The 25,055-nt window shown below is 47.2% G+C and overlaps 2 protein-coding genes across 8 annotated transcripts; one reads left to right on the top strand and one right to left on the bottom strand.

The window, feature by feature from the left end:
• Window positions 1-1,665: 1,665 nt before the first annotated feature.
• On the bottom strand, window positions 1,666-25,018 carry LOC118704942 (apoptosis-associated speck-like protein containing a CARD). 3 transcript variants are annotated; one of them, XM_045572532.1, is made up of 3 exons: window positions 24,565-25,001; window positions 24,297-24,356; window positions 23,656-23,971 (listed from the first exon to the last, which is right to left on the bottom strand). In XM_045572532.1, exons 1-3 carry the CDS (start codon window positions 24,839-24,841, stop codon window positions 23,715-23,717), a joined length of 594 nt encoding a protein of 197 aa, XP_045428488.1. In that variant the 5' UTR covers window positions 24,842-25,001; the 3' UTR covers window positions 23,656-23,714. The 3 variants fall into 3 exon arrangements, with proteins under 3 accessions (XP_045428487.1, XP_045428488.1, XP_036268935.1); XM_045572531.1 differs by lacking the exons at window positions 23,656-23,971; window positions 24,297-24,356 and adding an exon at window positions 1,666-2,270 and having other exon boundaries at window positions 24,580-25,018; XM_036413042.2 differs by lacking the exon at window positions 24,297-24,356 and having other exon boundaries at window positions 24,565-25,000.
• On the top strand, window positions 1,826-12,717 carry FUS (FUS RNA binding protein). 5 transcript variants are annotated; one of them, XM_036413028.2, is made up of 15 exons: window positions 1,826-1,929; window positions 3,311-3,335; window positions 3,435-3,586; window positions 4,302-4,440; window positions 4,819-5,006; window positions 5,405-5,609; window positions 7,206-7,240; window positions 8,666-8,698; window positions 9,398-9,501; window positions 10,264-10,393; window positions 10,879-10,980; window positions 11,117-11,240; window positions 11,571-11,671; window positions 11,892-12,039; window positions 12,520-12,717. In XM_036413028.2, the coding sequence occupies exons 1-15, from the start codon at window positions 1,917-1,919 to the stop codon at window positions 12,557-12,559; spliced, it is 1,539 nt and encodes a 512-aa protein (XP_036268921.1). In that variant the 5' UTR covers window positions 1,826-1,916; the 3' UTR covers window positions 12,560-12,717. The 5 variants fall into 5 exon arrangements, with proteins under 5 accessions (XP_036268921.1, XP_036268920.1, XP_045428486.1 ...); XM_036413027.2 differs by having other exon boundaries at window positions 4,299-4,440; XM_045572530.1 differs by lacking the exon at window positions 11,892-12,039.
• Window positions 25,019-25,055: the final 37 nt, after the last annotated feature.

The following is a 25,055-nucleotide window of genomic DNA, read 5'->3' as shown; positions in this document are numbered from 1 at the left end:
CCTGGATTTGAATTAGGCCTTCAGAGTCTTAGCTGCACTTGGACTCACTTTTCTTATCTATAAAATGGAAATACCCTTACTTTCTGCACAAGACTGCATTTTGAAACACTTAAGCCCTCTACAACTATCAGTTATTGTGGATCTTCACATTGGTTCCTCGGTAGGGCTTCAGGGGAAAAAACAGAGATCCCTACTCTATGCAAGGGTTCAGAGGGACCAGGTTTTCTTGTCCCAAGGGTATTTGGGGGCAAAGCTGTGACAGTTTGGGTGGGCGATCAGTGCTGGACCAGACTAGGATCCAGGGGTCCTGGCTAAATCTTATGCTTTTTTGCAGGTCAAAAAATTATAATCAGCCTGGCCAGTGTGAACCTATGAACCAAGAGGTCACAGTTGGATTCCAGTCTGGCACATGCTCAAATTGTGAGTTAGATTCCCCAGAGTAGGGGTGAGGGGGGTGCAGGAGGCAGCTTATGGATGATTCTCTCTCCTCATTGATGTTTCTCTCTATCCGTCTCCCTTCTTCTCTCTCTAAAAAAGCCAATAAAAATATTTTTAGCCCTTTCTGGTTTGGTTCAGTTGATAGAGTGTCAGCTTGTGGACTGAAGGGTTTTGGTCCTGGGTTCGATTCTGGGCACGGACACATGCCTGGGTTGCAGGTTCGATCACCAGTAGGGGACATGCAGGAGGCAGCCGATCAATGATTCTCTCTCTCTCTCTCTCTCTCTCTCTCTCTCTCTATATATATATATATGTATAAAATTTTATTTTTATTGATTTTTTTACAGAAAGGAAGGGAGAAGGATAGAGTTAGAAACATCGATGAGAGCGAAACACCAATCAGCTGCCTCCTGCACACCCCCTACTGAGGATGTGCCCACAACCAAGGTACATGCCCTTGACTAGAATCGAACCTGGGACCCTTTAGTCCGCAGGCCAACGCTTTATCCACTGAGCCAAACCGGTTAGGGCTCATCATTGATATTTCTATATCTCTCTCCCCTCTCCCTTCCTCTCTGAAACCAATAAAGATATATTACAAAAAATAAAAATATTTAAAAAAAGTCACAATTCACAAATCCTGGTAAGGACGAAAGAAACACAACCCCTAAAGACGGTGAAGTGGCCCGGTCAGTGTGGCTCAGTGGCTGAGCATCAGCCAGCCTGACGGGTGTGGACCTATGAATCAGGAGGTCGCCGTTAGATTCCTGGTTAGGGCACAAGCCCGGGTTGAGGGCTCAATCCAGTGGGGGGGGGGGGGGGTGGAGGAGGCAGCGGATTAACGATTCTCTCTCATCATTGATGTTTCTATCTCCCTCTCCCTTCCTCTCTGAAACCAATAAAAAAAAATACACATATATATGAAAGACGGTGAAGTGAAAACCGAGAGGGTCTGGGTGTGCAGTCAGGTAGAAACCTGTGAGCGATGGGCACAGATCGCCATCCAGAGTGAAAGTAGGGCCGCCAAAGGCGCCAGGCCAAGGAATTTCGGTTCCGCCCGGCGATTCTCGCTTTGACTCCAGTTCAGTCCACAGAAGCCCTGGCCCCTCGCCCCGCCCCCGAGGGTAATTAGACTGTACCATTGTGCCTTGCCAGGGGTGGAAGTAATCGTGGGCTAGCCTCCAGAGCGAACCAGAGTTCTTTGTTAGAAAAAGCATGATTATATGTATTATTTGAAGTTTCTTATGTTCTTAGTTTATATGCTTCCCCTCTGCCTGCTCGGCCCTCTATACTTTCTGGAGTGTTGAGAGTGCGGCCACACCTCCCCCTGGCTTTCCGCACTTGGTACCTCCCCCCGCGGTACGTAGGCGGGAGGCATACATAAACCGCGACGCGGCGGCGGGCGCTCAGTCCTCGAGGCGTCGGCGCTGTGCGGTGTGGGGCTTTGCGGCGTGTCGGCTGAGTGCGCGTGCGCCGACATGGCCTCAAACGGTATGTAGGGGCGCGAGGCGGTGGCGGCGCGCCGACCCGGGCTCGTTGCCTCCCAGCCGGGCTTGTGTGTTTCGGTGGGGCCGGGGCGGTGATCCCGTGTAGGATCTGGTACCTCTGGCGGGAAGCAGCAGAGAAGGGTGGAGGGGGGAAGCCGAGGTCGCCATCTTGTTTCTCTGCTCCGATGCCTCGCGCGGGGCGGGATGTCTTCCATTCGCAGTCCTGCTCCTTGAGGTGAGGGTTGGGAGGCATGATTCTTGGTGGCATGAAATGCGAGATACGGATGGAGATGCTCGGCCCCTGCAGCCGCTTTCCCCCGGCTCCCCAGCCCGGCGCCCGGGCCGCTTTGTCGCAGTGCTGCATCCGGGCACTCGGGGCGCGCACGCGCTCTGCCGGCCCCTCCCCCCCATTCGCGGCGCGAAGCCCCCTCCCGCCTCTTTTGGGACCTTTTTGTCGCGAGGCCCTCTCGGCCAAAGGCTGCGCGGTGCCCGTCCCGCACGGGCCTCGGTCCCCCCGCCGCCCACGGGTCCCTCGGGAAGGGGCGGGGCCGCCCCGTTCCCTCTCGGGCTGCCACGCGGCGCGGGGCCGGGGTTCGAGATCCCGGGCCCGTGCCCGCCTAACGGCTGGCGGGTGGCGGTGGTTCCTGAGGGTCGTCCTGCGGCCTTCGGGGCCGGGCCCGGCCGAGCGTGCTCCCCCCAACCCCCCTCTTCCTGAGGTGGGAACGGAAAGGAGCGACCGCCCCGGGCCACACCCTCTCGCGGTTCTTTGGCCCTTTTCCTGGGGGGAAGCGCCGTGTGCTGTGCGGAGGAGAGGGGTGCTCTGGCCGGGCGCCTTCGTGCCGGCGTCTAAAGGCGCTTTCACTGCTTTTGGTTCCGGGGAAGGCGGGTTCAGTTGGAGCCCCGGGGCTGGGGACGTGGGTACCAATGGTCTTGTCTCTGAGGCGATGCTCTCTGTCCTGTGGGGTCGGAGTTCTCTGGGTTACCTGTCTTTGCATTAGAAGTCCAGCTGCTAGTCTTCAAATTGTGGAAAGGGTGGGTGGCCTCTTTGTAGACATGCTTGCTCTTTTATTTTGCTCTTCGGTGGAGAGAATGGCCACATCCCGAACACTGTTGCCTCCTGCTTCCAGCTGTAATTAAAACCTGCCCCACTTACACAGCCCTGACTTCAGCTAACTCTCGGTGATAGCTTCCTCCTGGAGTGGGCATGACGAGGAGGCGTGTGGATATGTGCGGCTCCTGAGCCCATTGAGTCTGTGGGAAAGTGTGGCTGCCCACCACAACTCTCGGTGTTTCCATCCAGAAAGGTTTCTGTAGAATTCCCTTTTTCTTTATTGTGTTCTCCTTTCTTCGGAGTGGCGGAAAGTAATTGTATTTTTCTTTTGCAGACTATACCCAGCAAGCAACCCAAAGGTGAGTATCATTTCTGGCCTTCCAAAGTTTTCAGAGGGCAGGAGTTGCTATGTTTTCCTGATTGCTGATTTTGTTTTTTCTTCCCCACCCCCTCTCCAGCTATGGGGCCTACCCCACCCAGCCTGGGCAGGGTTATTCCCAGCAGAGCAACCAGCCCTACGGACAGCAGAGTTACGGTGGCTACAGCCAGTCTGGGGACACTTCAGGCTATGGCCAGAGCACCTATGGTTCTTATGGGCAGACCCAGAACAGTGAGTGCTTTTAAGTGGGTCACCCGCCTCTTCCTACTGTTCTCAATGTTGCTTTTCTTAACCGCCAAGCAGTGCTGAAATGTTGAAACTGCCCCATGTTTCTTTTCTCTTATCCAACCCTTAAGACTCTGGAGTTGAGTCCTTTCAAACAAAAATGCTTATTGGTTTGTAATTCTGTTTTGTTTTCTTTTTTTACTTCTATTTATACTGCACTTTTCCCTATTTCACCTCAGGATGAAAGTGAATGTGTCGGGGAAATATTCACTAAAGGGGAGAAAGTTTTAGGCTTTTAATACTCATAGGGGGAAAAATGATTTGCCTGAAGATGTTTGAGATTAGACTATTAAATGTCATATGCTATATGAGAGGTGGAATTTTCCCAGAAGTATAAATAATGGATTGTCCTAATTGTAGTGCAGACACGTGAGCAGGTTGAAACGATGGTAATGAGTAGGAATATCGGGCTGTGGTTAGTGGTGGTCCCTGGAGACTGGCTTTGGGGTGGGTGGGATGAGATTGGAACTCTGAAGTTGGAACATTAGCCTTAGAGTAGAAGAGAAGGGTAACTTCTTTGACTATGATTTGCACAATTTCTAAGTAGCTTCTAAGAGGCTGACTTTTAAAATAAGGTAGCATTGGGTAATATGTAAAGTTTTTCCCCTCTTCTTTTTCCTCTTAGCTCTCGTGACTTCTTTGCTCTTTTCCTTGTTAGCAGGCTATGGCACCCAGTCAGCTCCCCAGGGATATGGCTCAACCGGTGGCTATGGCGGTGGCCAGAGTTCTCAGTCATCTTATGGGCAGCAGTCCTACCCTGGCTATGGCCAGCAGCCAGCTCCTAGCAGCACCTCGGGAAGGTAAGAAATTACGGAGAGGGGTGAATTGATAAGGAATGATGTGACTCCAATAGGAGCAATTATAATGGGGAGTGTTTTTGTTGGATTTAGAGTAGGGGTGTCGAACTCAATCAGAGAAGGGGCAAAAATCTAAAATCCAGCCTAAATCGTGGGCCGAATGGTTTACTGAACAGTCATAAACTGTCATTGTGATGGAAACGCAGCGGAGTGCAGTGATAACAGCGCGGTGCTGGCCACATTGCAAGGCCTGGCGGGACGGATTTGGCCCGCGGGCCTTGTGTTTGACACATGTGATTTAGAGAATGGGGATGTACCAAAAGTGAAAGGAAGTAGTGGACATGTTGGCATTATAATTCTGTGTGTTTTTTTTCCTTTTAGTTACGGTAGCAGCTCTCAGAGCAGCAGCTATGGGCAGCCCCCGAGCGGGGGCTATGGTCAGCAGTCTGGCTATGGTGGACAGCAGCCTAGCTATGGACAGCAGCAAAGCTCCTATAATCCTCCTCAGGGCTATGGACAGCAGAACCAGTACAACAGTAGCAGTGGAGGTGGCGGAGGGGGTGGAGGAGGTGAGAAGGTGTCTTCGGTTTTTGTCTCATAATCTTGGTTCTATAAAGATTGATATTCTGCCTGGTCCTTGCCCTAAAAGGGTTCTTAAAAGTCTTGATTTCTTATTTCCTTCTCTTTTTTTTAAATATGTTTTTATTGATTACAGAGAAGGAGGGAGAGAGAAACACATCAATGAGAGAATCATTGATTGGCTGCTTCCTCATACCCTCAACTGGGGATTGACCCACAATCTGGGCATGTGCCCTGAGGGAATGGAACTGTGAACAACTGAGCTACACTGGCTGGGCTGTGTATTTATTTCTAGTCACTTATCTCCTGGTTGGTTGAACTGTTTTAAGTCATTTCACAGTGTGTGTGGGTTTTTTCCCCCTCTTACGGTATCTTTTCCTTCTGACAGGTAACTATGGCCAAGATCAGTCCTCCATGAGTGGTGGCGGCGGTTATGGCAATCAGGACCAAAGCGGTGGTGGCGGTGGCTACGGGGGCGGCCAGCAGGACCGCGGGGGACGAGGCCGGGGCGGTGGCGGTGGTTACAGCCGCAGCAGCGGCGGCTATGAACCCAGAGGCCGTGGCGGCGGCCGTGGCGGCAGAGGCGGCATGGGGTAGGTGTCTTGTGAGCCAGGGTATAATATCATGGGGGGGGGGGGGGTTTGTGGTGGGTTGCATGATTCAGTACCTTAGAGCATGTTAGTCTTACAGGGATTTGTCATGGCCTTTATACAGGGGGGCATAGACTGTATATCCTCCATCCCATTTTTGTGAGAGCTTGGGAGCCTGAACCCACACCTCAGCATTGACACATTTCCAAAGGAAAAGGAAAAACATGGGTGTGTATGGATTGGAGTCATTGATATCCTAGGCAGGAAACATGGAAGTAAAGGCTTCTCTCTGCAAGGGAAACCGATGATCCCACTCCTGGCAATAGGAAAACTTGTTGTGTTCCCATGTGTCTTTTAAGGGAGTTGTTAACGGTGAATCTGACTTCAGCTTCCAGGATTTGACTACTCTTCCCATATTCTGTAGTCATTTGAATCCACGAGCTTTATTTGCAGTAATTTGACCGACAGTGGCGATTTTGTTTCTGACTTGCTTTGTGGGGCTATTGAAGTGTGCAGACCATTTGGACAAAACACACTGGACAGTTGTATCCCACATATTTGCTCCACTGTCCCCCTCCCCCTGGTGACCTGTCCAACTGGACCTTCCCTTCCCGCTGTAGTTGATTTGAAGTAAAACCTTCGATTTGATGTTAAAGCATGCGTCAAATCTGTAGGTAAATATTATTAGAAGGACCATACTCTTGTCTCCTTTGTAAAGGGGAGAGATGTCATCAGTGTGTTATTCCTTTTTTTTTTTTTTTTAAAGTAGGGTTTTAAAGTGAAAGTTTATATATGGTAAGTATTCAGAGGGTGGGTGGGGGCAATCTCAAAAAACCATACAGAAATGAGGAAAACTATTGTGTGCGTGTGTTTAATGCAAAACTTTAAAAAGAAAAAACAACTGTTATGTGACTGTTAACTTGCTCTGCATTTTATGTGCCACAGGTATGAAAGGTGACATTGCAAAATACTCCGCTCTTCTCGAAGTGTAGAAGGGGTGACCCCGGTGGGTGGGGGGAAAACGGCTCAGTAGTTAGGATAGGGTTTAGTTAGCTAAGTTTGTCTCGCTTTAAGGGGAAATTGCCTTTGGTTTTGACTTTTTATGGAATGGGGTTGGGTCTGCTTGCTGCTTTCAAAGCAAAAACCACAGAAGTGTGTTCAGGGCTACCCCAGCCTGGTGTGAAATGTCTTCTGGGTAAATTGGGGGTAGGGTTTTTAAACCAACAATTGGGTTGTCAACCACTTGCGTGCAACAAGAGGAAAAAACATCTGCTACGTTGGAAGACCAACCAAGGAAAATGGGTCATTTTTTTTTTCCAGAGGAAATAGATATATAACCTTTTAAAGCAAAATTCTTAAAAACAAACAAACAAACAAACAAAACTGTGTCTAAGAAATTTGCACACATGTGTGTGACATGCTCAAAGGTCAGACAAGGGGTGGTCAGGAAGAGGAATGTATTTTAGTAGCCACTTGTATCTTTCCCAAAACACAATACCCTTGTTGAGAATACTAAAACAAAAACAAACACACAAAAACAAACGCCCGTTTGTAGCTGTTGGAAGCTTCATGTCCTTTCTTCTAACTTGTCTTCTCCAGCGGAAGTGATCGTGGTGGCTTCAATAAATTTGGTGGTAAGTGAACAGAGTTTCCAAAATTCCCAACTCTCCCAGCAATGCTTTGTCTGATTGTTCATTTGCCAGATGTCTTAGCGTGTTTTAAGTGTCAAAGGTTTTGAAGTGTCCAGAACCACCTCCAGAAAGGGGTGGGGTAGAATGCCACCTGCTGCCAGATGTGTGCTAACGAGGCAGGCAGGGGTAAGACTCCACAGTCGTCTTTCACCAAATTGGTTTGACTCAGGTCGATAGGTGTTTAATGCGTGTTGCCATACCTGGTACTTGGTGACCATGGCATTATGAAAAACTGGAGAGTGTGCTGGAACACGAACAAACTTGGCTCTAGGGTACTTTTTGATAATTGTGTTCAGGGTGTGTGTGTGTATATATATGTATGTATGTGTATTTGTATGCGTATGTGTAAAAGTGTAACAACCTCTTAAGTGTTAATTCTGGAAGAGGGATGTGAAATACTGCCCTGAGAATGGTGAAGTTGGTATATACAGTATTTATACATTAAATACTGAATGGTGTCAATTCAATTCTACATATATGTATTTAAACAACTCAGATGGGCAAATAGCAACTAGCTGTGGAAAGGAAGGTGTGGACCACAAGAACGGTTGGGAGCATGTGTGGCTCATGGGAAATAACAGCACAAACTAAGTTCATGAAAAATGGCAAATTTGAGAAGTCTGCCAGTAAGCTGGAACTTTTCTGGTTTGGTTAACAAAAGGTTTCTTGATTTGTCTCACCATTTAAAACCAAAGGCCCGGGTTCATGATTTTGGTGTCATTGAATGTGGGTACAGTGTATATATGGTGAATTCAGAGAAACTTTGGTCAAAGGTGGTCTCTGGAAAAAAATAGGCTGCATTATGGAAATAAAGCTATTATATATGTTTTTAATTTTTAAAATTTTCATATGTGGTTTTGGGGAAACAACATGGTTTTAAGAAGGTTTCTAAAGAAGAAATTAAAAATTGTTTCACGAGGGATAAGTGTCTTTGGTGGTAAAAGTATGGAGAAGCTGGATGGATGCATATCACATTGCTGGTGGTGAGCCCATTTCTCTCGGGTGAGAGAACAGGGCCAAGTTATGAGTTGGTTTGTTAACTTCAATGAGTTTCCTTTGGCCTCCCACCTCCCCCCAATCTGTGCTGAGGACATTTCCCAGCCTGAGCTGGGGGAGGCAGCATTTATGAAGTGCGGAGTTGTCCCTGTGGGGACTCAAGTTACATACAGATGTTAAGAAGAGGGGCCTGTGTCTTCTCCCCCAGCCCTGCCTAGGATTTTCTCTGGGGTTTGGAGTGAGACTGTGAGCACTTAACTGATACTTTGCGAGTTTGGATTTGGTTTTAAGTTTTTGCCTTGTCAATCTTTACCTGTTGACTAACGACCCCTCTTTCCTTGTTTTTTTTCTTTCCCCCCCATGTTACTTAAGGCCCTCGGGACCAAGGATCTCGTCATGACTCTGGTGAGTCCACAGGTGGCTAACATGGGACCTTTTCTGGATGTGTTTTGAGAAAGAGCAGGGGGTAGAGAAGGAAAAAGGAAGGGAAGGAGGGAGTTTAGGCGTAGCTGTAGTTAGTGTATCAGAAATAAACATGTATCAGAAATAATTGATGTAGTTTACTCCACCAGCAATTTAGCCCAATAAGTCTTGCATTTCTAACAAGTCTTAAGAGTGCTGATACATGTGTATGGTCCATGCACCAGAACTGCTGGTTTAAAGTATAGGTTTTTTAAGATGTAAATCATGATCAAATTAGTGAACACTGAAGACTTATATAGGGAAGCATTTTAGTGTACCTTTGTTTTGATGATGCTTGTACTGGATTTTAGTATAAAATAGGTTTCTTACCTTGAGGTCTTCAATTAAGAGTTTTACAAACATTGGTGTTCTTAATTATGTGATATTTGGCAGTTAATTTGAGCCCTGGTTTCTGTAATGGCTATTAACGTGTGCAAGTATAGTTGTAGAACTAATTTTAAATTTCTGAAATGGGTGCCATATAGACATTCAAATAATAAAAATTAGAGATGTGGGTTTTTTGTTTGTTATAAACCAAATTATATTGGTTATTTTAGGATTTTTTTCCTTTGGAAGTTTAGTATCGGTTTAGGTGAAGAGTCAGCCATTTTTATCTTTGCTTGTTGTCTTTTGCACAAACAGAACAGGATAATTCAGACAACAACACCATCTTCGTGCAAGGCCTGGGCGAGAATGTCACAGTCGAGTCTGTGGCTGATTACTTCAAGCAGATTGGTATTATTAAGGTACTTGTGGTGCAGGGTGGGTGCTTCCTATCTGTTTCAGACGTGGATTTCACACATTAGTAAAAATAAATGTCTTAATGGTTATGAACTTAATTTGATGAGGAAGGAGCATTTGCTGTTGCTGTTTTCCAAAAGAAATAGCAAACAATTGATAAAAGGACTATTCTAGACTTTTGAATTTGTAAGGCTTAACCATTAATTTTATCTTTTTAACTAGAGGCCCAGTGCATGAATTTGTGCATCAGTGGGATCCCTCAGCCTGGCCTGTGGTATTGATCCGAAACCAGCTCTCTGACATCCCCCAAGGGGTCCCGGGTTACAAGAGGGTACAGGCCAGACTGAGGGATCTCACTGGTACATGTCGGGCTAGGGAGAGACGCTAGGGAGGGACTGCAGCAGCCACACCCCATCAGCAAGCTAACCAACCAGTCGGAGCATCTGCCCTCTAGTGGTCAGTGCATGTCATACCAAGCTGTTAAGCGGCCTTAGCATATCATTGGCATATTATGCTTTGATTGGTTGAATGGACACAACCAGACACTTAGCATACATATTAGGCTTTTATTATATAGGATATGATGTGAGCGAATGGGAGCTACTGATTTTTATTCAAATTACATGTGAGGTGGGAACTAGTAACTGAGAAGAGAGGAGCTGACGTATGGTTACGATGAGCCTCAGGTTCTGGAGGAGGAAGTTAGAAGGTGGGTAGAACTATTATGTCCTGTAAGCCTAATGTTATCTCAATGTTGCCTTTTTCAGACAAATAAGAAAACAGGACAACCCATGATTAATCTGTACACAGACAGGGAAACAGGCAAGCTGAAGGGAGAGGCAACGGTATCGTTTGATGACCCACCTTCTGCTAAAGCAGCTATTGACTGGTTTGATGGTATGTATGAGGAGGTTGTGGTGTCAGGTGGGGAGATCCGGGCAAGCAAGCCTTGGGAAACTGACTACATTTTGAGGGTTTCTTTGAGTCTTTCAACATTTGCTCTATGTGCTACTTAAAGTAGTATTTATTTTTGCTTATATCTCTTTAGATTATAAACCTTTTCAGGAAGGCAGAGTCTTACCTTGTTGATTGTATCTAGTGTCCTTTCCAAGCATGTCAAATGAGGCATCTGTGTTAGACTTGCTTATTTTTAGACCCATGGGTCATAATAAGCCTCCCCCTTTTTTGGGGATATGTTTATTGATTTTACAGAGAGTGATAGAGAAAATCACCGATTGGCTGCTTTCTACACACCCCCTTTTGGGGATCAAGCATGCAACCTGGCATGCCTGGAGAATCAAACTGACCTGGTTCAAAGCTCAATCACTTAGCCACACCGGTCAGGCAAAAGCCTCCTTTTTATACCTTCTTTATTTCTTTAGGTAAAGAATTCTCTGGGAATCCTATCAAGGTTTCATTTGCTACTCGGCGTGCAGATTTCAATCGAGGTGGTGGCAATGGTCGTGGAGGCCGAGGGCGAGGAGGTGAGGAGCTATTTCCTGATGTTCGTGTAAAGAGGTGATGGGAAGAGGGGGCAGCATTGGGAGGGCTTGCATAGGAAAGAAGGCTAGGTTAACTAAACATGGAAAGGGGCCGGACCCATGTTTGTATCTACACTAGGACCCATGGGCCGCGGAGGCTATGGAGGTGGTGGCAGTGGTGGCGGTGGCCGAGGTGGATTCCCAAGTGGAGGTGGTGGCGGTGGAGGACAGCAGCGAGCTGGGGACTGGAAGTGTCCTAATCCGTGAGTGAAACTTTTTTCTCTCAGTCTTACACGTGTGCCCTTTGATGTTATGGTGGAGTTGTGTGTTTTCTAAACTAGTAAAGCCAAGGCTGCAGTGATAGAGAGAAACAGGCTAAGAGCTTACCTCCTAGGTAAGGTAACTGTAGTGGGAATGGCATTGGACTGGGTTTGCTAATTGAAGTTTTTGTTCCTGTCTTTGAGAAGCAAGCCTTCTTACCTTACTTGAGGGCTGAGGCTCAGTTTTCTCTCTGTAAGGTCACTGGAGTCTGAGTCTTTCAATTCTAGGTCTTGCCTTACTCTCCACCCCTTCAAGTTATTTTCTTTCCTCAGTACATGCGAGAACATGAACTTCTCTTGGAGGAATGAATGCAACCAGTGTAAGGCCCCTAAACCAGATGGCCCGGGAGGGGGACCAGGAGGCTCTCATATGGGTAAGGAAAAGGCGGAGCTGGTAATAAGAATTTGGGATCAAAAAGCCCTTAATTTTTGGGGGGCTGGGGGTGGGCTAGAAGGGGTCAGTGGGAAGAAAAGGGAGGCACATGTAATACTTTTGACTATTTTTTTAAAAAGCCCTTAATTTTAAGCAGAAAAGCTAGAGGGAAGGGTAAGGGAGATTTTGGGATATGATATATCATATTTCTTTTGTCCTAGGGGGTAGCTACGGAGATGATCGTCGTGGAGGCAGAGGCGGCTATGATCGGGGCGGCTACCGAGGCCGAGGCGGGGACCGCGGGGGCTTCCGAGGGGGCCGGGGTGGTGGGGACAGAGGAGGCTTTGGCCCTGGCAAGATGGACTCCAGGTAAGACTAAGTTGAAATAGAAGTAATTGAACAGGTCATGGGGTTCAAGGTTGTTATTTTTTTTAATACATTTTTATTGATTTCAGAGAGGAAGGAAGAGGGGGAGAGAAACATCAGTGATGAGAATCATTGATTGGCTGCCTCCTACACGCCCCCTACTGGGATTGAGCCTTGTAATGCACTCACGTGTCTTTGATGAATCAAATCTGGGACCCTTCAGTCCGCAGGCGTATGCTCTATCCATTGAGCCAAACCAGCTAGGGTGGGATTGCATGGTTTTGTTGAGAAAGTTGTTTCATTTTGAGAGTTAGATTGTTAAATTGAGATTGTGGCCCTAGTGGGGATGGAAGGAGGGGATGAAAGTTATCTCTGGAAACTAATCTCTGTACTCAACACTTAGAGAGGTTTTTTGGGCTAGGATTTTGGGGGTGGGCTGAGAAGTTGGTAACGCAGACCTTAATGGATACTCTCTCTTTGCAGGGGTGACCACAGACAGGATCGAAGGGAGAGGCCATATTAGCCTGCCTCCTGCAGTCCTGAAACGGCTTTTCTTCTATATCCAGTGTGACCTTCGTTGTTTTGTAACTTTTCAACTTCTGACCCACCATGGGTTTTTGTCGGACTATGTTATTGTAACCATATATCTGGTTCCCATTAAAAACCATCGTTTTAGTTAAATTTTCTATCTCTACCCCCCTCTTCAGAGGATTATGTCCAGGTCAGGAATGTGGAGTGTTTTCCTCTTTCAGATAATCCTGCCCAGCAGGAACTGGAATAAAGTGTTTGATACTTGGTCCTGGGGAGAAAAAGTCAAGTGGTCTCCTTAAAAATAGAGATTAAACTCATCACAAAGTTGGGTGTATGAATGGGGTAAATGAACATGTGATGTCATGAGTGTTGCCCCTAATATGCCCAACTCTGTGAACAATTTTTAGCAAATTTGTTTACATGCTGGTCTTAGTGTATGTACTGTTTACAGCAGCCTTACCTTCCAAGGACGGTTGGGTGTTTTTACACTTTTTTAAAGTGGGGCTCGAATCGGAATTGCCTTTAGGGGCAGTATTCACATTTGACCACCATGGGAGGCGCTGCTGTCAGGTCTTTGCACAAAGGTGAGTAACGGCACCTCACTGCAGGGGTTGTGTGGCCTCCCTAGACAGAAAAAGTGTGGGGCATGTGACAGAACCAGAATGATTGAGCCCTAGTGTTCTGACTTTGTTTTTAACCTGAAGCCATTTTTCTGAAGGGAACAAACTCATGATCATTTGCTTACACCTTTTTTGTTTTTAATTATTTTTACTTTTTAAAATATATATTTTATTGATTTTTCACAGAGAGGAAGGTAGAGGGATAGAGAGCTAGGAACATCGATGAGAGAGAAACATCAATCAGCTGCCTCCTGCGCACCCCTGACCGGGGATGTGCCCGCAACCAATGCACATGCCCTTGACCGGAATTGAACCTGGGACCTTTCAGTCACAGACCGACACTATCCACTGAGCCAAACCGGTTTTGGCTGCTTAGAATTTTTTTTATGTGAGGATTCTAAATTTGAGGGAGGTTTGTGGAAGGTTGAGTGGGCTGGGTCATGCACCTATGACTTGAGGCCAGAATGTATCAAAGGATCTTTTATTTCAGACCATTAGAGTCCATGGTCTCCAATGTAATAAAAGGGTGCAGGTAGGCTGAGTCCAAAAAAGGAATCAATGACTGAAGCGGGAGGCAGGGTTTTATTAATTTTAGAGGCCCAGGGAACGAATTCAGGCATGGGTGGGATCCCTCAGCCTGGCTGGCGATCAGGCTGTCTCGCTGGGTGAGGTGGGGACCTCTGGAGGTTGGCTCCGGGAATTCGCTACCACCAGGGGGCAGCTCCTGTGTTGATTGTCTGCCCCTGGTGGTCAGTGCATCATAGTGACTGGTCCTTCAGTCACTTAAGCTATTATATCCTAGTCTGTAGGTATATATTGATAGCTGCTGGCTGCAAACGGTTCTGCTGATGGAAGGGTCTGGTCCATCCTTCGTTCCTCAGTGCCAGATGTCTAGTGGTTATATCGAGGGTATGGTGAGCTCAAGGCTGCAAGTTTTCTGCAAGATAACTAAGCACAATGTTTCCTTTGCCCTGTTTTATTCTCAGTTTGGGTAAGAAGGGGAAAGGTTAGCAGGGAAAGGAAGTTTAGAGGCATATTTCAAGGTACACCTAGTTTTCCTAAAGATGGGGCTTGGACAGACGTAGGGAGGCAGTGGTTTACCCCTCTCATCCTGCCTGTTCCCAGAAGGCTGAGGCCATTGCTGTTATAAGATACTAGGCTTGTATGAGCTTTAATGATTGTGGGTGGTAAGTCCTCCCTTTCAATGTGGTGGTGGAGATGGGGAAAGGGTGGAACCAATGAGTTTGAAATCTCAGAACAATGACCCCCCAAAAGTGCCTTTCCTGACCATCAGAGACCCACTTTTCCCACCAATTCTCAAATTGAGAGAATGCAATCAATTGCTGAGCATGCATTTTAGTTACATAGAACTGAAAATTAGAGCCAGCAGCTAGAAGGTGCCTGGGAGCCCTGGTGGAAAAGTGCTTTCCTCTGTTGAAGTTGTCAGGTGTGCTGTTTGCTGTCCGTGTATTCTAAAGAGGTGATTGGTAAATCGTGAGGTCTCCCCTGACCAGCAGAAGCTCTGGCTTCCTCTTCCTCCTGGGTGGGGTGCTCAAAAACCAAGAGTAGGCTGTGTGGCTGAGCTCCCAGGCAATGGTCTGAATTGGCTAATTGAACTTGGTACATGTGAGAAGCCCTTGGATTTAGAGCCAAGATTATAGCAGTTATCTCTTGGGTGTGGCCAGGCTGTTTGATCTCAGATGATTGGTTGAGTGGCCTGATCTCAGAAATGTACTTCTGCCTCACCTAGTAGGGTTCGGGGTTGTGGTTTCTTGGTCCCGGCTCCTAGGGGTACATGTTGAAGATCCGTATGAAACGAATGGTGAGTGGGACTGTTGGTATTAAGTTTTCATGTCCTTTAATGGGCTTCAGTGATATTGGCTAGTCCTCACATAAAAGGTATCTGTTTAGTGGGTAGATCTATTGTAGGAACCTATCTAGGATGGATGTAGACAAAAATAGCAAAAAATGTTGGTTTTGAGGAGCTGGTTCTGCTGCCAGTTCATTATTATTAAAAAAAATCTTACAGCACTAGGTGCCTGGCTTTTTTAATTATTTTAATTAAGTCTATTGAATTGCCTGTTTTTTTTAAAAAAATTAGGATTGGGATTGGGATAGGCTAAATAATGGTGGTGGGTGGGAAGAGGTATACTATAGGTCTGCTTGTCCTCATTGATTTAGTTTAGTCTTTTTAGCTTGTCCTATCACTGCTAAGCCTGGCCTGGGTTTTTTTTGTTTTGTTTTGTTTTTTGTTTTTTGAACTCAGTAGGGAGAGGAGCATTAATGATGAGAGAAAATCATTGATAGGCTGCCTCTTGCATGACCCCCACCAGGGAATTGAACCTCCTGGTTCATAGGTTGTTGCTCAACTGAGCCACACTGATTGAGCCTGTCCAGCTTTTATTGATTTGAATCTAGGGCTGAGGTTACCGTAAGTCATTGATGGGTAGACTAACCAGGAGTTAAGGTCTAGGTCCAGCCCCTGTGAGACTCCACTTCATCCAGGTATGTTTGTTCCCACTTGGTCCCTGTCTCTTAATGATCCACCATGGGCTGTGGTCTCACTTCCTGTACTACTGTGCATGGGGGACAAGAGGCTAAATTCCTTGGGGTCTCATCTGCAACCATTCCTCCCCAGTCTCGACAGAAATCAGGCTCCTTTATTACTATCAGGCCCTCAATATGTAGAAAACCTTTAAGTTTTAACTTTTCTTTTTGGAAATAATTTGAGTTTCCATATAAATTATTGTTCTTGGTGTTTGCATATGAGAACTGAGGAACTGCCGAAACCGGTTTGGCTCAGTGGTAGAGTGTCGGTCTGCGGACTGAAAGGTCCCGGGTTCGATTCCGGTCAAGGGCATGTACGTTGGCTGTGGGCACATCCCCGGTGGGGGATGTGCAGGAGGTGGCTGGTCGATGTTTCTCATCGATGTTTTTGGCTCTCTCTCTCCCTTCCTCTCTGTAAAAAATAAATAAAATATATTCAAAACAAAACAAAAAACTGAGGAAGTGGCCAGTGGATCTTGCCAGCAGATTTGGCTTTAGGGCTTGTAGAAATTGTCAGACTCTCAGTACTATGGTTTTAGAGGGGCTTTGGAGACCATTGACTAAAATTCCTATTTGCCCAATTGGCATGCTTGGTGGTTGAGCATTGACCTATCAACCAGGAAGTCATGATTCCTGGTCAGGGCACATGCTCAGTGTTGTGTGCTTGGCTTGCAGGCTCAGTCCCCAGTGTAGGGAGTGCAGGAGGCAGCCAACCAGTGATTCATCATTGATGTTTCTGTCTTCCTCTCTGAAATAAAAAATAAAATACTCATTGTTCGAGGCCAGGAACAGGCAGGAAAAGTGTGTTCCTCATGAGCAGGACTTGCTGCTGGAGAGAGTTCTCGGCTCCTCGGGTTGTGATGTGGCTTTAGCTCTGCTGCTAGAGAAAAGGCTTCTTTAGCGGAGAGGAGTTGAGAGCCACCCTGTTGGCTTGAAGATTGGGGATTCCTTGTCCCCTAATAAGGGACCAAATTTAGGCGGCTTTACGTTGGGAATTCCAAGGTGGGGGTGTGAGTGGGGTGAGAGTGGGAAAATAAATCCTTGAAGGGAGCAGGAGTCAAGCTTTCCACCCAGCACCGCACACACTTCAGGCTGGCTGTGTTGCTCAGTTGCCTGGATGCGCAGTAGCTGTCCAGGGTGGTGTCCTTGGAGCTTTGCAGCCTCTTTAGGATGGGAGCTCTCTGTTAGTTCTAGGTTTGTTTGTTTTTTTAACTACCCCTACCCCCTTAGATTTTGAAGGAAAACTGGCCCATTCTGGGTACTGTCTCCTCGAGTAAAAAGGCAAACCCCTGTGTGGGAAGGCCTCTGTCACCTGACTCCAGTCTGAGTTGGCAGAGCTGAATCCTGTATGTAGCTGTAGGTTTTAAGTTGAATATGCACGTGAACTGTTGAATAATTTTATTGGCTTGTGGATTCTAATTCAGTATGTAGGTCCAAGTCTGGTGCAAGCTGTGCTGCTGCTGCTGATTCAGTAGCATACTTAAAGCCATGCATTCAAGTTCTGCAGAGACTCCTTTTCTTGCTAATTCCCTCTACCTTTCCTGTGACAAGGAACTTGATTGTACAAAACTTATTGAATATTTTTTTTAAATTGATTTCAGAGAGGAAGGGGGAAAGGGAGAAACATCAATAAAGAGAGAATCATTGATTGGTTGCCTCCTGCATGCCCCACTCTGGGGATCGAGCCTGCAACCCAACATGGGCCCTGACCAGGAATTGAACCTTGACCTGGTTCATAGGTCAATGCGCAACCACTGAGCCACTCAGGGCAGGCTGTAAAACTTTAAACAATGTTACCTAGGAGTTAAGGAAATGGTTAGGGAAGGTGGGACCCGCATGCGGGCTTTTTCCTAATTAACATAGGCCAACCAAAACCGTCTTTTGTTCTGCTCCCCCTCCCTCCCCCCCGTTATGTGATGCTTAAAGATGAGAGCAAAAAAAGTTATTTCAGATCATATTCTAACCTTTGGGGAGCTAGGGACATATTGGGTCTAGTAATAATTAATGTCGTTTTTAAACATTCGTTTAAAATCTTGCTTGGCGTTGACTTGTATTGACATAACCTTCAAACACGTGGTATCTACAGAACGTGTGAAGTGCAATTAACAAGTTTTGCTTGAAAAAGTTTGTGTTTGGTTTGGTTTTTGTTGCAAAACTAGGGCTAAGAAGATGGCGGATGAAGAGCATATTCGGCACTGCATGCTTTACGAGTTCCAATTAGGAAGAAAGCAAGTGAGGCTGCAAAAAACATCTGTAGTGCTCTTGGTCAAGATGCAGTTAGCGCCAGAAAATGCCAGCGTTGGTTTGAGAAATTTCGCGAGGGAAATTTTTCGTTAGATGACAAGAGTGGTCGAGGCCATGTGTCCAATTTTGATCAAGAAGCTCTTCAAGCTCTTTTGGTGCAAAATCCTCAAATGACCCAACAAGAGCTTGCGACAACTTTAAATTGTTCACAGAAAACAATTTCCAATCAATTGCGTGCACTTGGCAAAGTCCAAAAGTTTGGAAAATGGGTTCCTCATGAGTTGACCGACAACAACCGTAATCAAAGAGTCACAATTTGCAGTTCGCTCCTCTCTCGTCAAAACCGTTTGCCGTTTTTAGAGCAAATTGTTACCGGAGGTGAACAATGGGTGCTGTATGTTAATTTGAAAAGGCGGCCTCAATGGTTGGACAAAAATGAGGCTCCGCAGCCCACGCCAAAACCTGACTTGCATGCGAAAAAAGTGATGTTGTGTGTTTGGTGGAATTTTAAAGGAATTCTTCATTATGAACTTTTGCCATCTAACCAAACCATTACAAGTGCAGTGTATAGAGCCCAATTGGAAAGGTTAGCCCAAGCTTAAGAGAAAAAGAACCCACGCTGATTAATCGGAAGGGCGTAATTCTTCACCACGATAACGCACGACCGCATACTGCAAGAATCACTGCTGAAAAACTGCGCCAGTTGGAATGGGATGTTCTCCCTCAACCTGCATATTCTCCTGATATTGCCCCTTCCGATTACCATTTGTTTCGTTCTTTGCAAAACTTTCTTCTTGGAAAAAAATTTAATAATGAAGAAATGCCTCAAAAATGCATTGACCGAATTTTTTGCATCAAAATCACAAGAATTTTACAACAGAGGGATTAAAATGCTTCCTGAGCGTTGGGCACAAGTAGTAGAAAACAACGGCAACTATATTGTTGATTAAATTTTGTTGTATTTAAATAAATTTGATTTAAAAAAAAAGTATTAGAAAACGACATTAATTATTACTAGACCTAAAACACCATGACAGTATGGTTTTCTTTACACACAGATTCTATAGGAAGTGCCCCGGGGCCCAAAGGAAGGCATCCAACACCTATGGGCACACTAGGACAGGTAGATTTCAAGATGTTCAGAAGCAAGGGACCGGCATGTGCTAGACACAGGCTGTGAACAAACGGGTGCTGGGCCGGGGTAGGTGGAGAGCTAGGAGGGAGAGGTTGGGCAGGTTCTTACAGGCTGGGCTGGAGTGAGAGTAGGTGTCCTAATGTTAGAGTTGAGAGTCCATTTCCATGATTAGTTTTGATCACTCAGGCCCTTGAAAGTGATAGATTAGAAGCAGGTAAGACATTAGGCATAAACCAGGTGGGGCCAATGAAGTTGAAAAGGCAATTGCAAGCCTGACTAAATCTAGGCTTTATGTAACGTGGTAGGATTTGTGGTAGAATTTTGGTTCGGCTGCTGCTGTTGCCACATGTACTGGTTAATGATGCGGATTTTTTTCAATAGATGGATGTTGATATGCAATCTGATATGTATGCCATTTTGCTATTTTGACAAGCTTCAAAATATATCAAATTTGCTGAAGGTGTTATAGATATTTTTACACCTAGAAATGTTGAATTTTGTGCCCCCCAAAAACCAAAAACCAAAACATTTGTGGGAAGTTTTAATTATTTTCAAGAAAAATGCTGCTGAATATTTCAGGAAGCTTATGGTGATCATGCTCTATCTCAAGATACTGTGAACGCTGGTCTAAATGCTTTCAAAGTGATGATTTCGATGTGAAAGACAAAGTCATCCAGGTCAACCAAAAAAGTTTGCAGACCAACAATTACAAGCATTATTGGACGAAGATGTGTGTCAAACTCAAAAACAACTTGTAGAAATATTAAACATTGCTCAGTAAATAATTTCCGATCGTTTACAAGCAATGGGAAAGATTTTAAAGGAAGGAAAATGGGTGCCATGTCAACTGAATGAAAGACAAGTGGAAAACAAAAGTCATCAGTAAAATGTTGCTTCAACAGCATGGAAGGAAGTCTGGCAATGAAAAATGGATTTATTTTGAGACTCCCAAATTCACTAAGTCACGTATTGATCCAGGTCAACCATCAACATTGACTGCAAGGTCAAATTGCTTTGGAAAGATGACAATGCTCTGCATTTGTGGGATCAGGAAGGTGTGTAGTGTATTATGAACTTCTAAAACCAGGTGAAACCATTAATACTGATCTTGACTGAAAACAAATAATTTGAACCATGCTTTGATTGTGATACGACCAGAATGTGCCAGAATACATGGCAAAATAATTTTGCTTTATGATGACGCACCATCACACACTTCAAAACTAGTTAAAGACACGTTAAAAGATCTTGCCTGGGAAGTATTAATCTCCCTGCCATATTCACCAGACCGTCCTCTTTCAGATTACCACTTGTTCCAATCAATGGCATATTCATTTTTAAAATATTTATTGATTTCAGAGAGGAAGGGAGAGGGGGAGAGAAACATCGATGATGAGAGAGAATCATTGATCGGCTGCCTCCTGCACGCCCCCTTCTGGGGGGTGAGCCCACAACTTGGGCATGTGCCTATGGCTGGAATTGAACCCGTGACCCTTTAGTCCACAGGCTGATGCTCTATCTACTGAGCCAAACTAGCTAGGGCACATATACATTTTCTGAGCAGTACTTCAAAACATGAAGAAGTGGAAATTTTAGTTTCTGAATGGTTTGCCTCAAAACAAGAATTCTATTGGGATGGTATCAACAAATTACCTAAAAGATGGGGAAACATGTAGCTAGTGATGGACATTACTTTGAATAAAGCACTTTTGATGTTTCTCTTGAAATTATTGTGTTTTTTAATACAAAACCCACTATTAACTGGTACACTTAGTACAGGGTCGGTAAAAGGAAGACAGATTCACTCTTGGAAATGGTAAGTCCTTGAAGAACATGTGATTGAACATAACTGGGATTGAATAAGGCTTGGAAGACTTGGTAGAAGAGGGTTAAGGTTGGATCAGCATTTTATGGGTAGCTGGCCAAAGAAAGGACTAGCATGGGGTTCTGAGGTGTGGGGCTGATTCCCACCTTTTGGGAAGCTTACGTTTTCTCCTGGAGGCCCAAGTAGCCACATCCCTTCTTGGTAGATTACTCCCACAGCTAACCACTTGTTTTCTCCTATTACTCTGGTGACCCAGACAGAATAGGGAAATGTTGCACAGACTCAGTGAGATCCTACATACACCCCTGAAGGAGTGTGCATGGGGAATAAACTGCATTTGTGCCATCTAGGTGAGGAGATTGAGATCTTGTAGCTTTGTTCATTGTGGGTTCGTGTATCATTTTGAGTGGCACAGAACCAATCACCTTATATATACCCTCATACCTGGATCCCTGTTTGATTAACTCCCACGGGCCCTCCTCAGGGCCTCCTGTTTTGCATACTGGTTACCCCCAGCACAGCCCTGTTCTAACTAGAAATCATTTTGGTGAAAAGTATATGCAGGTTGTCATCCTACGATCCTGGTTCCCTAACAGGCTCATTAAGTGCTTTTTCTGGAGAGAGATAGTTGGCCCTTTGAACAACATGGGTTTGAACTGTGCAGGTCCAGTTAATAAGTGGAGTTTTATCAGATGACCTGCACAGTTCAAATGCAAGTTGTACAAGGGTGTACACCATGCTTTGGAATATCTGTATGTGGAGGGCTTTTTTTTTTTTTTGTAACCTTTTTGCATTTATTGGGTCACATCTATATGAAAGGCTATATGCTTCACCTGTGTTGCTATGACACACACTGACCAGCAGGGGGCAGATGCTCAACCCAGGAGCTGGCAAGCTGCAGTGACTGCAGCAGCGCTTCTCCGCGGATGTACCCCAAAACCAGAGAGGAGGGAACCCGATTCCTCGTGGGGTCATATGATTGCACCTTCAGCTGTGGCTTTGTTGCTGGGGGACTGTTGGCTCTGAATCTGGTTTACTGCACACCCTGTGCACCTGTACTATGACAGTAACTTTCAGAGTGCCCCTTCGCACTCCAGCACCCCTTACTTAGGGGATGTCAGAGAGCCGGTTTTGGTCCGATCCCTGCAGGCCAGGCCGAGGACCCCCACCTGCTGGAGAGACCCCCCCCTCCACAGATGCTGGGAGGGACCGCGGGAGGTTGGCTCCAGGGTGTGTCTGGCCAGTCTCACCCAGTTCTGCCCCGCTGGCCACCTTCTAATTTCAATGTGTACAAGTCCGTGCACCGGGTCACTAGTTGGTTAATAAAATTATATAGGTTTCAGTGCAGTTTGATGATGTATCATCTGTATATTGTATTGTGTGTTTACCAGCCCAAGTCAAATCTCTCTCCATCACCATTCATCCCCCTTGACCTTCCTCTACTCCCTCCTCCCCTTTCCCCTGTTATCACCACACTGTTTCTGTGTCAGATGTTTTTGTAATCCCCCCCAGGGTGTTTTTCCCCTCTCTGATTTTTAAAATATACTTATTTTTTTACAGAGAGGAAGGGAGAGGGATAGAGAGAAACATCAATCAGCTGCCTCCTGCACAGCCCCTACTGGGAATGTGCCCATAATCAAGGTACATGCCCTTGACTGGGATTGAACCTGGTGGATAGGCCGATGCTCTGTCCACTGAGCCAAAATGGTCAAGGCTGATTACTTTTTTTTTTCTTAGAGTGAAAGGGAGGGAACAGAGACAGAGAGAAGCACTGACTAGTTGTCTCCTGTATGTGCCCCAACCAGGGGCGGGGAGGAAACCTGCAACCAAGATGCCTGCCCTTGGCCGGAATTGAACCCGAGACCCTTTGGTCCAAGGGCTGACACTCAAACTGGAGCCGAACGGGCCAGGGCTGATGTGCTCTTTTGTATCTGTTTTTTGGGGGCTTAACCTCTTCACCTTTTCACTCAGCCCCACAGTGCCCCTCCCCTCGGACAGCAGTCAGACTGAATCTATTTTGTTTTTGTGAGGGCTGATGCGTTTTATATGTGGATTTAGGACTTCGTAGGAGGCTAGCACCTCTAACCCCCATGTTCAAGGGTCAACTGCATGTACTTATGTTTCCTTTAATTCCATCACAAGAAGAAATAGCTACTAGAATTCATAAAGTTTTGCTTTTTGGTTAGCATGTTTTCTGGGCAGCGTGTAACTATAACCCCTTCCTTCAGGGGGTGGCAGGGAGTAATTTAGCCTACTGCTGTCAGTGCCAGAAGGAATCCTGGAATTTTACTTGGTTGCTGTGATCTTCCATGTTTAGATGCTACTGTCTCCCCCTGAAAATTGCTCTAATTGTACAATTACTCTTTCCCATGGAAGATGCAAAAGAGCAGCTCTGCCAGCTAGCACCGTGCCCTAAGTTCAATGCCTCTGACACACCTGGCTCCCACAGTCCAGACCCTGTGTGCACGCCCTGTAACTAACACTGCAGGGCTGGCTGGAGTCTCAAGGGTGGACCCTCTTGGACAGCACTGGAGGAGCCACTAAATGGTAAAGGAAGGAATTTGCCGCCATGGTGACAGGCAGGCAGGGTGACAGTCTGGGGAGCCTGCTGCCCCACCCTGGAAAGGCAGTGAGCTGCACCTGAGCCTCCGCAGCCTTTAGCTGTGTAGCTGACTCTGCAGGTGCGGCCAGGCTGGAAGCAGGAAAACCCACACAAGTACAAGCTGACTTTTTATTTAAAAAACACGTCCAACCCCTGGTAGTTCCAGCTGCTGCCTCAGCGCCCTTCCAGGTCGTCCACCAAGTAGGGCTGGGTGTCCCTCAAGGCCTGAAGGAACAGATCCTTGCAGGTCAGGTTCCAGGCTGGAGCGAAGCTGAAGAGCTTCCTCATCTTGTCTTGATTGGTGGCCTCTGCCCGCACGGCCTGGTACTGCTCCTCCGACAGGACCCTCCCGTGCAGAGCGTCCAGCACGCCGCTCACGTCTGTGACCCGCCTAACGAGGGCTTCCCGGTGCCGGTCCATGAAGTGCGGGGCTGGGGAGAGAGGGGTAGAGCAGGTGAGCTGGCGCCCAGGCTGGAAACTGGGGCAGAACCCTGTTTGCTTCAGAATGGCTCTAAAAGCACCCTGAGGGGGTGGGGCTCCAGGTACAGAGTACATATATGGATGTATGATGTACATATATGGATGTATATACATCCCCCCAGCCTGGCTCCGCCCCCGTGGTGAGCAGGTGGGTGGGAGGGAAGGGGAAGGGTTGGCTCTCTCCCAGTGCAAGCGTTTAGGTGACAGGCAGGCTGTACGGGGGTGGCGGGAGCCTGGTGAGGTGCCCGGGCAGGTGAGTTGGGTGTGACGCCTCACCTGATACGGCTGCCGCCCGGAGAGCAGAGGCTTCCATCCCCGCTGGCGGCGCTCCAGAGCCTGGAAGGAAACAGAGGCAAACGCGGTCCTCTCCCTGCCTATGGGGTCTCCAGGCTCTCGGGTCCGGAGGCCAGCGGGGACCGAGCGCGGGCAGCCTCCTCCCCCCAGGAAGGGCTTCATGGGGGCAGGAGGAACGGAAAGCGAAAGAGCCCAGGGAAGGGGGTTGGGCTGGGCGGGGGGCTCCGGAGAGGGAGGGGCAGGGGCTCACCCCGGGCGCGGCTGCGGGCCTGCAGCTGCTCCGCGGCCTCCTGCATGCCCATGTCGCGCAGCAGCTGGGCGGTGAGCTCGGCGGCGTAGGCCTCCAGGTAGCAGCTCACCAGCCGGTCGGCCAGGTCCACGGCGTCCATGCGCTGCAGGGCGCCCCGCGGGATGCGAGAGTAGCCGTCGCGCATGGGCGCGTTCTGCAGCTTCAGCTTGAACTTCTTGAGCTCATCGGCCGTCAGCTCCTCCAGCGCGTCCAGGATGGCGTCCCGCGTGCCCGCCATGGCGCCGGGGTCCCTCGCGGCGACTGGGGCTCACCGGGCGGCCGCCGACCAGGAAGTCTCCTCCGGGGCGGGCCCTGCGGTTCCCGCCTTCCCCCGACGCCGCCCCGCCCGGGCCCATTGTCCTCGGTGGGAGCTAGGGCGTCCCAGTCTCTCCCTTGTGTCCCTTCTCCCGCCCCCTCCCTTCCCCATCCCCACCCTTACCCCACCCTCTCCA

The sequence above is a fragment of the Pipistrellus kuhlii genome, unplaced genomic scaffold (assembly GCF_014108245.1).
Source record: "Pipistrellus kuhlii isolate mPipKuh1 unplaced genomic scaffold, mPipKuh1.p scaffold_m20_p_48, whole genome shotgun sequence".
NCBI lineage: Eukaryota > Metazoa > Chordata > Mammalia > Chiroptera > Vespertilionidae > Pipistrellus > Pipistrellus kuhlii.
Note: the sequence above shows the minus strand (reverse complement) of the source record. Positions and strands in the feature narration are given on the sequence as shown.